This window comes from Lemur catta, chromosome 5 (assembly GCF_020740605.2).
Source record: "Lemur catta isolate mLemCat1 chromosome 5, mLemCat1.pri, whole genome shotgun sequence".
NCBI classification, from domain to species: domain Eukaryota; kingdom Metazoa; phylum Chordata; class Mammalia; order Primates; family Lemuridae; genus Lemur; species Lemur catta.
This window is the reverse complement of record NC_059132.1, coordinates 84,763,259-84,778,138: the sequence shown is the minus strand read 5'-3', so window position 1 is coordinate 84,778,138 and position 14,880 is coordinate 84,763,259. Positions and strand designations below refer to the sequence as shown.

Below are 14,880 nucleotides of genomic sequence, written 5' to 3'. Positions count from 1 at the left end.
ACACACACACACACACACACACACACACACACACACACACACAGACACAAACACACACGTGTCTTAAAATGCGATCATTGTAGCACCCACTAAACTACGATGCAAGGTAAATGACTGATCTTGGCATCTTCCAGATGTATTAGAAACGAGTAGACTGTTCAACCCAAGACAAACTGCTACAAGAAGAACAAAGGCAACCTTTTTTCATGTCAAGGGAACCTTGTTTGTTTAAACCCTGCCAGCTTGAGAACATAGTGTCATAAAACTTTCCAGTCTTGCTCTTAGAAAAATAGCAAAGGAAATGCATCAACTGATATCCTGGTTAAACTTCTCATTTCGTAGGACAAAGTTGAAAGCCTTAAGTAAATTCTGCTAAGACAGTTTCCAGGAACCAAATCCATTAATCAAACAAGCCCTGTATTTGTTGTAGCACAAAAGTTTTAAATTTAGGTTATGTGTGGACTGGAGGAGTCACACACTCACATTCACTGGGCTTATTTTTCTTGTTGGCCTTAAATAAATGGTAACCTCAGGACTCTGGCCCTCAAACAAGCTAGGTATTTAAGAACAAGCTGCATAGGTCAGAGGTCATTGGGCAACTTGAAATCACCACTACATCTGCATCAGAGAGCTCTTGTCATTTAAATATCGTCCAGCATCTAAGGTTGAGAAGGGAGAGGTATTGGATGCTGAGTTGATGAAGCATGATCGGAGTTCAAGTGTCAGAGGAGGGAATGGGTGCTACATTTCTACCCCAAGGTAAATGAGCTGAATCTAGTAGTTTTCCAGTAATGTTCAAGGCTGTAGAATATAGTGCATTAGTTTATTTTTTTATTTCTAGAAATGTAATAGGGCTTCATGCATTATATATAGATTTAATTTATAGATGCTGAGTAAGCAGGCAAGTAACTAACAATGTACACAGTACATTTCTCATCCCATTGAATAATCCTATGCCCTAGGGTCCCCAGATGGGAATTATCATCTCGCTTTTCCTCTGTTTATCCCAGCTTCTCTGTGGGTGTATCACCAAATTTATGAGAAAGTTAAACAATTTTTTAAGTATAATTATTAATTCTTAATTTCTGCATACAATTCCACAGTAAACCTTTAAGAGCTACCTATGGGATAGATTTTTATGAAGTTATCATATAATATTTTAAATTTGTGCCTGGTACAACTTAACATTCTGCTAAAAGGGTGATAGCAAAAAAAAAAGTTTTTGTACAGAATAAGGTTAGAGAAGCTTTTTTTTCCCGGAGAGAACAGAGGCAACATAGCAGTTATGAGGACAGGCTCTGGAGCCAGAACCCAGGCTCTGCCACTGTCCTGGGGATGCGAGTGCGCACAGGTTACTTCAGCTCTGCTTCTTCATACATTAATTGTGCAGAATTATTTCTATGAATGTCAGGAGAATTAGATGAGTTAATGCAGGCAATATTTTTAAAACAGTTTTTAGCACATATTAATCAACCCATAAATGTTAGCTTCTATGTTAAAACAATGGAAATAAAATAATTTCTACATAATGCCCTCATCTGCCCACCTACCAGCATTTATTCTCTATGCTCTTACTTTTATCCTATTTCTGAGAATAAACTTTGTTCTCCAGCTCAAACCCTCTTACCTACTTAAGAGAATCACTCTAGCAATTCTTTTCTTTTCCTATCACATTAGCAATATTTGCTTTTTTTTACTGGATCATTCCCATCAGCAAAAGAACACGCGATTATCTCTCCATCTTTAAAAATATATCTCAGTCTTGATCCTGCTCCCTTTATATTAATAGCTTCTACCCTATTTCTGTTTCCTTTTACAGTAAAGCTTCTCAAAAGCGTTTCTATACATGCTGTCTCCAGTCCCTTTTCTTCTTTCTCTTAACTCACTTTACTTCATCCCTACCCATTGTAGTAACGCTACATTTGTCAACGTCACCAAAGATTTCCACACTACTGAATCCAAAGCCACCCCTCAGTCCTCATTTTACTAGACCTATTTTCTCACTCTGGCTGTTAGGATATCATACCCTCTTTTTTTTTTTTTTTTTTTTTTTAATTTAAGCTCATCATGGGGGTACATAAGTTCAGGTCATATACATTGTCCATGTCCCGCCCATCCCCCCGAGTCAGAGTCCCAAGCGCGTCCGTTCTCATTCTCCAGACAGTGCGCCTGGCACTCATCATGTAGTCATACCTCCATCCCCTCCCCCCCCACCTCCCCGGGTCTGCACCTTCAAGCATGACCATTCCCCAGAGGGTGCGCAATGCACTCGTCATGTAGGCATACACCCATCCCCTCCCCCCACCCCCCCATCCCAGTCTGATATCCAATTGGTATCCTTCCCCGATGTACATTTAGGTGATGATCAGGGAAACCAGTTTTCTGGTGAGTACATGTGATGCTTGTTTTTCCATTCTTTGGATACTTCACTTAGTATAATGGGTTCCAGCTCTCTCCAGGAGAACCAAAGAGATGTCGTATCATCGTTTTGATAGTCCTCCTACCTCACTGGTCATTTCTTAACCAACTTTGCTGCTGGTTCCTCTAGTTCCTTCTAATTTATCAACACTGGAATGTCCTCAGCCATAATCTATAGCAACAGTCCCAAACCTTTTTGCCACCAGGGACCGGTTTCATGGAAGACAATCTTTCCATGGATGGAGATGGGGGTGGGTGCACCGTGGAGCTCTGCAGCCTGGTCCCTAACAGTCTGCTGACTGGTCTGGGGACCACAGATCTACAGGTTATTTACCTTTTCTCTCTACGTTTAATCCCTTGTTTTTATCATTCAGGCTCATGCCGTTAAGTACCATCTATATGATAACATAGCTACATGATAAATATAGCAAAGTCCACTATCTCTTATATCATATCTGCTTAAAACTAATGTCTTGAAAAGTTATCAATGAAAATTATGTCACTAAAATTAATTCTTCTTACTTGCCTCATTTTCCAGAGCACATCAACGTCTGACCCATAGTTGATAGTCAGTGTATGTTCAATTAAAGAAAATTGAAGTATACCCTTTCTTTATGACACAGCTATGACAAGCTTTCATTTTGATCCATGTAAAGTTATGAAACTGGACTAGATTTATTGACTAATAAAACTAATATTATTAAGTAAGAAAATGCTCATATACAGCTAGACCAAGTAGGTGTGAACATAAAGAACATTAGTGTAGACTTTTCACCTATGTAATTATATAATAAAGGAAGAGGAACCATCTATAACAAGAAAACTTTAGAAAGCCATAGTTTACAAATATGATTTAGAAATGGTTTTACCATTAATCAACTGATTGATGTTTTGCATAATTAAACTCCTGATGAAAATATGAGTTATGCAAAATCAGGAAAACAAATTGGAAAAGCATAAATCTAATTTTTAAAAATGTTCATATTTTTTATGACTTATTTTCTTAAAGTAAAAGAACAGATTTCAGAAGAGGAGAGTAGAGAATATTGTTTATTCTCTCCAAACACTTAATATACCTAGCAAAAGTGTGGGACCACCCTACTAGCAATTTCTACTACCAGAAATGCAAACATTTGTCTTTGTGTTTGTGTAAACTTTAATCAAATTAAAAAAATTAAAAAGTTACTTATAGGAACACATCTGTAGTTAAAATTTTGTTTGTATTTGCTAGCCAGCCTTCTAACAAGACATACATTTAAAATCTCTATCTATCTACCTACATACCTATCTACCTATCTTTTCATAAACACATGTATATACTCACATGTGTATGCATGTATGTGCATTTGTGTGCATGCATGTATTCATGAAAAGCTAGCCTCGTCATATATTTTTGGAGTAATGTACTAACATATTCCTCACAATCAAACCTTCTTCTATGTTTTTCGGATAATTCACAAAAATATTTCTCAGAATAAGGCAAAAATCATTCTATCATATTGTTCTTTGTTCAGGAACATTATGAGATACTCAGTCTTGATATTTCTCAGTGTTTCTAAGGGTTAAAAGTAAATGCTTGTTTCTCCTCCTAGTAAGGCTTTTGGGGAATGTGTAAAAGTAAATTAAACTATGTCAGACTTTTTAAAAGAAAACACAGTCCTCCTTTCAAGAATGTTTTTATGTAGTAAGCGGGGGAAAAAAAATAAGCATTGCAAGCAGTTCTGAAAATACAACTGAGATGCAATTTGATAAATAGCTTTCCATCATCTAAGCCAGAGCAGTGGAAAAGTATGCTATCAGCATTTTCATCAAAGACACTGTTGACTCCTCTTTTTCTATCTCATTTTATCATGACTTTCTCATTTTGTTTACTCAGTCAATGATTGGGAGAAAATGATTCCTTACCTCTTGGGGGAGACGTGATGGAGTCTGCCAATGAAGGGTCCTTTTCCCCATCTTGGCTGCCACTGCTGCCTTCACTACCAGCCTCTCTTTCAATCAGTTTATCCACCATAGCAATAATGCAGTTCAGGCTCTTCCCCACATTGGCCCACACCCTATCCTGAAAAGAGCATGAGTATCACTGCACATTTTTATTGCAAAAACAAGGCAAAATCAGATGAATCTATTTTAGAAAAGGAGTTGGAGCAACAATCGTTGCAATGCAGATTGAGTGACTACTTCTAATCCTCCCATCAATTTGCTCAGACTATTGGATAGACAAGGAATCTATTTTCCATTAATAAAGCAAAAATTAAGCGTTATCAATCCTTTTAGTTGGTCTATTATTTTTGCTCTGTCATAAAGAAATGATAAACTACCATGCAATATTAATCCATAATTGATTACAAATTATGACATTTTAAGCTGCGGATATCTATTTTCTTTATCAACACTTAGTAAGAAAGCAAAGACTCATCAATATTTTTAAAGAATGGCCACTACTTGCATTAGAAATTCTTGTTTTTTTTTAATTGTCATAACATATACATAACAATGTTCACCATTTTAACCACTTTTAAGAGTATAGTTCAGCATCATTAAGTAAATTTATACTGTTCTGCAACAATCACCACCATCCACTTCCAGAACTTTTTCATCTTCCCAGGCTGAAACTCTGTGTCCCTTACACATGAGCCTCCCATTTTTTCTTCTCCCAGCTCCTGAAAACCTTCATTCTACTTTCTGTTTCTGTGATTCTGACCACTCTGCTTACTAGAAGTTCTGAAAGCATTGTCTTCAACAGCCTAGAGCATTAATATGCAGCTCCCTGGGTCCCACCAAGTCAAGGCACTCTAAACTGAAATTTTGACAAGCTCCTCAGGTGCTTCCGACCATACTAAGTCTTAGAACCTCTACTCAATATTATATGCTACAGCTACATAATAAATCATTTTGAGTGATTTATTTCCTAGGAAGCAGCCTATACCACTAAGCGGCCTCTTTGGCACTAATCTCAGTTCTGACTAGCACCCATTTTTGTTTAGGGAAATGCATGAAATTGAATTCTTTGGTTTATAAAAATGACCATTAATTTTTTTAAATAAAAATTTTAAATATGGTTATCATGACGGAAGCCTGTCATCACTGGGCTTCCCTTCTTGCTCCTCCTACATTATTTAGATGATGGCACTGACTCTCCATCCCTCTCTCCGGGCACAAGAACTAAATGGTTTTATGGTGTTTTCCCTACATCATGCTGTACAGCAACCTTACAGTAGGCACTTTCTCTGTAGCAGAGCTATTTCAGGCACCTGGAGTACCACTTAGGGTAAAGACCATACTCAATTATAGTATGTCCTTAGTGGTTTCTATATTTTTCTCCAAATGTATATTTTGTGCCTAAGTTAATTTTGCTAATTTATAAGCATATGAACTAATTTATTGGGAGGATAAATTAAAGAATAAACACTAGTTGAATGTAGGTTATGTGACGGTTGTATGTAAAGACAAAGTATACATACATGCATACCTTAGCTGAGGAAGTAATAGGGTTTTGTAGAAAAGCAGTACAGTGAGAGTTAGAAAAGACTTCAGAATTATCTACCACTACCTATGAGACCTTGGAGAAAGCACCTACTCCCTGGAGAACCCCAGTTGTATCACTGGGAATGATAATTCTTGCCATACCCACCTCAGAATGCTGCAGTGGGAGCCAAATGCTGTGGTTTCTATTAAAGCGATTGGTATTATAAAATTATTATAATTTGGCAAAATCACATCCAGTACTTACAGGCCTTTCTAGATGAATCAAGCTTTCCCTCACCTTGGATTCGTGAGCGTGAAGTATCCTATTTATCACAAATAATTATACCAATCTTTTCTCTAAAGGTAGATCTTTTCCCCAAAGAACTGAAAGCACTTCCCCTCTAAGGAAATTTAAGACACCAATCACATTCATACAGTGTATCAGTATATCGTCTTCTATTCTTTGAAAAAATGAGGGAGATGCACCTCTGAATCATGAGGCAGGACTACTAAGGAAGCTCACCTAATGCGGGGGGCAGTGCTGGAGAAAAGCAAGTAGCCTGAAGGTCCTGGCATCACTCCCACTGGGATTTGGTGAGGAGCTTACATTTCAGAACACAGTAACAAACTGAATGCCCTCTATTCTGAATATGCCTTAGTCACTACCACTGCATCTTTAAGGCAATTAAATTGAAGAATGACACTCTCCAGCTAATACTGGGAATAAACTCTGCTAAGGAATAAAAAGAGAGCAGTTCTTCTCAATTATCCAGTTTAGCCTTGTTCATGAGTTTTCAACTCTCTTCCTGTTGTCCATTTTGGAAGAAACTTTATATTTTGGTCAGAGATCAAGTGGTATTGCATGCTGCCTTTCTTAGATGAAGAATATAAGGATAGATCGACTACTCTTAATCACATCTGAGAAGAGCCTGAAGATAAAGGTATTTAAAAGATAATTTGACTTGAAATTCACACCTTTATATTGTTCTTCCTTTACAGATACCTTGGGTTATTGGCTTCCGGCAGACAGGTAACCTTTGCAGCCAGTAGAGAGTTCTATATTGGCCTGAGAAGCACAGTGAAGCATGTTCATTGACTAAAACCAACAGCCACGCAGTAAAGGGTTACACAGTAAACAGAAGAAAAACATTTAGTCATTAATGCTTAGAGTACACAGGACCTAGGAGGATGTTTGTTTGGGGGGTGAGAAATTGAGCAGTCCCTTATGTAATATGAATACAAAATTTATGCAAAATCAAATATTTTCTTGAAGGGCCACTCAGCAGACCCTGAGAAAACTCATCCTACTCTTTCTTTATCTTTTGCAGAGTAGACCCTGCCTAGCTGCTGGAGAGAGAACTCAGAGCCTTGCTGGTCTCTCCCTCCTTCACTTTTATGGCCTTTGCAGAGTAAAGTTATTGATCTGTGCCTCTGTCTCTTAACACAGACTATGAGTTATTTGAGAGCAGTGTCCTCACTATGTAGCATGGGACGCCTAGCCCTCAGTGATTTTTGTTGAAAGAAAGGAAGAAAGAAAGGCAGAGAAAGAGGGAGGAAGCAAGGGAGGGAGGAGGAAAGGGCTCTCCAACCCACAGACAGATTGAAGGCTGGCATTTATATTCACTCAGTATATTCACTTTAGCTAACTTAACCTTCAAAAACCACCAAATAAGATTATTATTATCAACTCAGTTTTTAGAGATGAAGAGACCTCAGGCAAGAGATATTGAATAACATTCAACATTAAAATGGTATAATTGGGGCTGGTCCAAGTGCAGTGGTTCCTAACTAATTGATCACAACCAGTTACAGACTCCTTTGTTCCTTCTCCCCTCCCACTGCTTCACTTGACCAGGCTTTAAAAAAATCTTTGTTTTAATTAAAAAGGTTTAAAAAAATTGTATAAATGGACCAAAAATTCCATTCTGTTTGTCTCCGAAGACTTGATTCTTCCACTATGATCTCCCACAGAATTGTGGTACAAAGAACCAAAAACTAGACTGAGGGAAGTCAGGAGAAGGAGCCCAGAAGGATAAGGTAGAGGTTTCTGCCTCCTCATAGGAGCAAGATTAGGTTTTAGTCATCTGAGACTTGCAGATGAGTCCAGTGGAAGATCTTGGACAAAGAGATGACTCTATAGAAAGGACTGGCTGGTCACATATATCCTTAGGTCTGAGATTAAAAGTGTCATATAAGCAGGGAGGGAGCAGTCACTTGGTTAAAGGGCCGATCAGCTTGGGTCAAAGGACATAAGGGGCCTGCATTAATAGAGGGAAGTGTTAAGATCAAGGTCCAAAGTCCATTTGTGTGACCACAGTATAAAGCAGGGTGTGGGTTACAAAGAGGAAAGATGATAATTCAATTACTAGGACACTAAAGTACAAGGTTGTCAATTATTTTGAAACTAGGATGCTACAGAAGGGAAGGCAAGATTCTTGAAAGGGAGCCTTGAATATTTGAGTCTTTTTTAAATAAGCTCCCTTCCATCAAACCTCTGTGGAAAACATGCACAGACGAAGATTACCAGCCAGAATGAATTCTCATTCTGACAATTTTTACTCACTATGCCAGTCCACAGAGGAAATTCTTTTTACTTAGATTGCTAGTATGGCTGGGGCCTGCTCTTCTTTCTTCTCTACTAAAATCACACAATTAGTTTCAGACTGTTCCCTTGATGAAGGCAGGCTGATTAGTGGGAACAAAATGGAAGCACAAGAACATGTCTGCAGTACACGGGGCTCCTAGTCCCTCCCCGGCTCAGGCCAGGGGTGTGTGAACAGCCTCCAGATCTTGTTTAGCTCCCCTGGCACATGAGAAGGTTTAAAAACAATCAGAAAAACAGATTGCTGGGCCTTTTCCCCAGAAGTAGCAGCCATATTTTGCTAGGTCTCCTGCTATATGAGGGCAGTAATGGGAAATCAGTGGGTTAAAGTCTTATCTTTATTTAATTGACAAAATAACCACATTGTAGCCTTTACAAGAACCCTCTTCCTTGTAGGAGAAGGGGCTATAAACTTTTTCTGGTCAATAAAATCACAAAGTCAGTGGGAAACTAGCAGCAATATTTATTTCATTCTGAGTCAGATGCTTGATTGGTCCTTATTGATTTCTGGGTTAGGACCTAAGCTAACATGCAGATCAAGCTCTGTGGCAGTGGATGCAAAAATCGGATGGATGCAGCCAGGGGAACATTACACCTGGCAGAGTGAGCCATGAGGGGAGGGGGCAAAATGCCTACTCAGCATGCCACACATTTATGAGCCTAGTAGGATAAAGAGGAATTCTGACTGCTTTGGATCAGTAGTAAACTTAAAAAAAATATTTAGTAATGCTTAGTTGATCATCTTTTCTAAGGCCAATTTTTTCATCAGCAAGAATGTGAAGACTAAACCAGACCTGATACGGAGGTATAAAATAGCCCTGTCATATCTATGTTTCCATGAATAATTTCCCTCTTGTCATTACCAATTTCTGAGGACTTTGATTAGAAAGGCAGTGAATGAACAAGGCCAATCCCATCTTAGAAAAGAAGCTTCACTTTATCCTTAAGTTCATTGACAGCAATGTGCTCTACATTGGCCAAGTTCCTTAATAAAGCAAACCTTTATTCCTTCAACAGCTTGATAGCTCTTCTCTCTGAATCCTAACTTTATCTGGAGTGTTAGGTAAATTGAGATGAATTTAAGATACTCTATGGTTCAAACTGGCATGTATTTAGTCCAAGTTATATAACACACAAATAACACACACACACACACACACACACACACGCACACATCCACTAAAAATAACCAGACCTGCGGTATCCATCAGAAGTAAGTGAGATTCCCTAATCTTGGCTTTCCATTGATACTTCTGCTTTAATTTCACCTACTTCCTCATGTAAAATCCCTGATCTTCGTGTCCTAATAACTACACTTAGTTTAAAATTCAGTCCTGGCCTCACCCTGAAATTCAGTCCCTGGTCACACAAGCAGATTGATTCAGATAGTTAGCTACTGTTTCTCCAGTATTGCCCTCTCCATCTTCCTCTGGTCTGGATCTTGCCCAGATCTATATTCTTAGCTATCACACAATCAAGTTTATCCACAAGTACCACATTCATCCTCATCGATCACTATGCTTATTTCATTACTCCTAATCAAAAGCAGGCTTAGTACTACAACCAGTATTACATCCTTCTCTCAGCCTGGAGGCACATTTACTGTTGGATAGATCCAGGTAATTATTCTTATTTCTCGTTAGTCTTCCAAATGAAATTTTCATCCAGATCAGTATTCTTGCTGTCCTAGAAACATGCCTCTAAATTAAATCAGCACCTATTTACTAGGCATCTGCTATACGCCTGTTCAGTGATAAACACCAAAGATATAAAGGAAACTTTGGAGGAACTAGTATTTCTGATACCTTGACACATGCTGACTTTTATGCCTAGAATACCTTCTCCCTTCTATTAACATAAATTCTCACCCTTTCAAGTGTCACCATTTCCAAGAATTGTTCATGTTACTTTCTCTGCTTAACATACTTTTTCTTTCTAATAGACAGTGAGCTCTAGGAGGGAAATGACTATTATTTATTAATCCTTTTTACTGTCCTCAAGAGGTGATTGATAAATAAGAGAAAAATGAATACATGAATAAATAAAAGAACAAAGGGATGATTCCTGAATCTTTTCCAACTGTCACATAACTTCTTTCTAAATATTTTTGGCATTTGTAACATGTATCACACAACCACCTGCATTCTTGAAATATCTTTAAATATCTCTGCTTATTTTATGACTGCTAGTCATCTTACTTGAATTGGACAATATGGCTTTTAAGGTCAGGTTTCATATAAGTGTCTATAGCGCTGCTGCACACTATTTATGCTTAATGAGCATCTGTTGATTGACTTAATAACCTTCTATTTAGAAGTTAAAAAAAATTATGGTACAACTACAAGAAGTTCTTATTACAAGCATCTTCACATTGAGGTTAGAACCAAGTTCATACACTGAATGGCTGAGTTCACCCTAATAAATGCCACATCATATTAAAGCTTTCAGTTCAGTGAAAATATTAAATAAAGCATTTGTTTAATAATTAGGGGGAAAATTCCACTGACTAATGCTTTTAATTTTAAATTGGTAATTGGATGTTATCTGCACACCATTTAATAATTGCACAACTGGTTGAATTGTATGATATTATCAGCTAGTGTCCTGCATACAACCACTTTCAAAGATGATTCTTTTTAACTGTATGTTCCCTGATATATGAAATCAATAGTCTACCTATATGTACATAGCATTTCCTTTACTTATTCACTAAATCTGGGAGTTTCAAAAATTTCTATGTAGAAAATAATATCTCATTATTCACAATAGAATATATTAAACCTTGAGGGCACTTGATTTAAATGTATCATAAATTTCCAAAGTGTGTATGCAGGTTTGCACATTCATTATACACAGGCACATGAAAATATCTGACATTGAAACAGGCATTTAAAAAGTCTGGAAAGTATCCAAGGGAGATGATGGCATTCAATATAAAACCACAGGAAACCCATTACATTATTTTACATAATCATTACATTATTTCATTACATGAATAGAAATAAAATATCTCTATTAAAAATACAGGTTTGAGTTGGAGGGTGAGCTGCTGATTCAGCAAATTCATCCATTCGCACTTGTTCCTACGGTAACTCTGAAAAACACATTGAACTAGAATGTATGAAACACTGCGTTGGATGTTATAAAACAGGGAACTGAAGGTGAAAGTATTAACTGCATGTGGGAAAATCTAGAAATTGGCAGGATTTCATGAATATGCATGCACATAAAGATCTCATTTGGGGTTTCTTTTCTTTAATAGAACATTTGTGCATTTTAATGGACAGTCATGAACTTTGCTTAATCACCTTTTGTGGACTTCAATATTGTGTAAGTATTCAAAGCACATTTCTCTTGGGTGAAATGGACTGGAGAAGTTCAGGAATGTCTCCTATTCATCAAGAAAACAGATGATAGAACACATCCCGTTGCCATATAGGAAGCAGCTGGCCCAGTTCTGCCTACCTTTGCCTGTCCTTTCTGATGAGGAGAATGAATGCTTTGAATGTCCTCTCCTCTTTGTAATATTAACAAATCCAGGCAACTCTAATAGGTGTGACTTAGGTATAAAGAAAGAAAAAAACTGAGACAAGAGGAAAACAGTTGCTTTCAATTTACACTTCCTGGGAAACATCTAAAGACATTATTTCTGTGTAACTAAGACCTTTGTAATGTGCACATGAATAATCAAATGAAGTTAAAATTGCCACCATTGGGATTCTGGAGGCTTCGGAAGTCTTAATTAGTCATGCTTTTAGCTTTGGTCATCACTAATGCTCTGTGTCCCTCCTGAGTTTTACCACTTCCTATGTTTAGGGATATTTTGAAGATAACTTGAATATTCACTGCAGAGTTGATTAACACACTGAGAAACATGCACTAAGGAGTGGGTATTTTGAAGATGGTTATAACAGTCAACTTTGAGTTGATTAAGATACTGGGAAATAGGAAATAAGAAGAGAGGGAAATAACTGGGTACTTTTCCCTGGAAAGGAGAAACAAAAATCTTCAAAATAAATCATGAATTCTAGTGGGGGAAAAAGTTACCAGACATAGTACAGAATTATATTAAATTTAAATATTCTGTGTTTCAAAATAAGAAGACAAATAAGAGAAACAATTTTGGGACAAACTTCAAAGTCATTGATTTATTCTATAAATGTGTACTGAGTACCTTTTGTGTACAAGTGCTCCACTAACTGTGGGGATACAACAGTGAGCAAGACTTTGGCTTTTTCTATAGGAGCTCATAAAGTTCATAAACACATGGAAGAAACACATATGAGCATCTGATTATAATTCAGTGTTTATTAGGCTGTGAGTTCCATGGAATGCAAGAATACTGTTTTATTATACAAAACTATTTGGAGTTGAATATATATATATATGTACATCTATCTATCATTTACATTTGGAAATTAATAGCCATGTTTTAGTAGACATACTACTCATTTAGGTAACTAAGCAATAAGGTGTTGCTTTGGAAAAGTTTAATCCTAGGTTAGTATCAAGCAGTGGTTAAGAATTAATTACCTCTAAAGAATGAGAATGATTTATTTCCTTCCTATTAAAATAAGGTCAGTGGTTTCATATAACATAATTCTGGCCACGCAGAAAACTGAACAAAATTTCTTTTGAATGGCAATTTTCATAAGTACCTCTGCAGTGTGCATGGCATGAATGTTTTTTCCCTGGAAGTAAGGTCTAAGATGGACCCAGCAGTGTGCAAGAAAAGGTGAGAAGACAGATCACTACAGATTGCCTGAGGAGGTACCTGGCTAAATATGTTTTGTCCTTAATAGTTGGCAATGTTTTGCAACTATCTTATGCTCCCTGTTACCAATTATGGCAATATAAATAGTTCTTCAATACTCCTGTCAAACTTAAGCACTCATATTAGCTCTAGTCATCATTAGAGAAAGGTATAGCACAAAATGAGCTGCATGATTTTGGTAAATAACATATCAAAAGGTGGTTCATATAAATCTTATTCCAAAACACAATTTGGTATTATTGAGTTACAGAATAGCTAAAATTTTTTTAGCTTATATATGGACTTTATTAATGGGATGTTTGACATAAATATTAGTATTACTATGAATTTGTGCTATTTTTTCTAAAACCTATAAAATTATTGAAAAATTATGGATTAACGTGGCTCATCCATTTTACTTAGGTGACATAAACACATTTACCATAATAAGAAATAGCAAGTGTTCTTCTAGCTTAAGAATGAAGACTAAAATTTAAAATTTGACTTATGTTTGCAACATGAAGAAGGGAATTAATTCAGTAATTTGGGTGCTGAAATGTTGCCTGATATAGAAATATAGTTCAATTAAAAATGGGTTTGGGATATGCCTCAATAATAAGAATAGTTCTTCTAGTTCTGCACTTTGCTAAAATGGATCAGAATATAAAGGATCATAAGTTTAGTTTTTAATAATTTATTTGAAGAGGGGTAGGCAGATTTAGCCCTAAACCAATCAGTATAGTAATGTTAAAATTAAATCACAGTGTTCTAGAGAATAGTTCAATTACTGGAAGCCACGAAAACTAGGTCAACTTAATAGTTTGGTTAGACGACATGCTTTCATATTTTGGACAAACTAATCTTGGAATCCCAGCTGCTGAAAGCATCTGTTGTAGAGATGTAGAGAAAGAACAGCAATATGTCATCTCTACTGGCTAAAAGATGAAGAATCCTATGTTAGTCTATTTCTTGGCACAGATTGTCATAAAATCCCAAATATTCCTTTGGGGTTTTATTATTTACTAACTTTTCAGGAAAATAAATCCTTAAAGCGTTTAATTATTTAATAAGTAAAATTCAGCAAATAATTTTTGTAAGCATTCATTTTCATTTCAATATTTACCATATTGACTAGATAATTATTATCCAGATTCATGTGTTATGAATTCTCTCAGGAAAACAAGTTGAAAAGAAAAAGAACAGCCTCATACTAACTTAGAGTGAACAGAGATTCTCCTTCTTGACCTCAGAAGAAAGTTACATGTATCAGTTGAATAGGATTGAAGAGAAATTTACTAACATATATTCGCTTCCCAAATATTTATTATAAGAAGGTAAATGCAGTTGTTCAAGTTAGGTAACTGTTATTCACTATCAGAAATTAAGCAAAACAGACTTTTAAAACATAAGAGTTACTATTAATATAAACTTATTTGCAAGCATCACCCAACATAAGTGATCAGGGAATATGTTCATATGATATCAAAGAAACCAAATTAAATTAATTTAAAACACTGAATTACTTCCAGAAGTTGACTAGACTTGTAATCAGCACTGAAACTTTTCTAACAACTAATTAAAAAAAGGGATACATGAAGTTATGTTTCCGATTCATTTAATAGCACAGTCTCTAAAGGCA

The 14,880-nt window shown here is 36.4% G+C and overlaps 1 protein-coding gene across 3 annotated transcripts in view; it reads right to left on the bottom strand.

Moving 5' to 3' along the window:
- Positions 1 to 14,880, bottom strand: part of INPP4B (inositol polyphosphate-4-phosphatase type II B) — a 325,665-nt gene that overhangs the window by 74,849 nt on the left and 235,936 nt on the right. For all 3 annotated transcript variants that reach the window (XM_045552212.1, XM_045552213.1, XM_045552211.1), the window contains one exon: positions 4,324 to 4,480. In XM_045552212.1, coding sequence (XP_045408168.1) covers positions 4,324 to 4,480 — 157 coding nt within the window. The remainder of the gene's footprint in view (positions 1 to 4,323; positions 4,481 to 14,880) is intronic.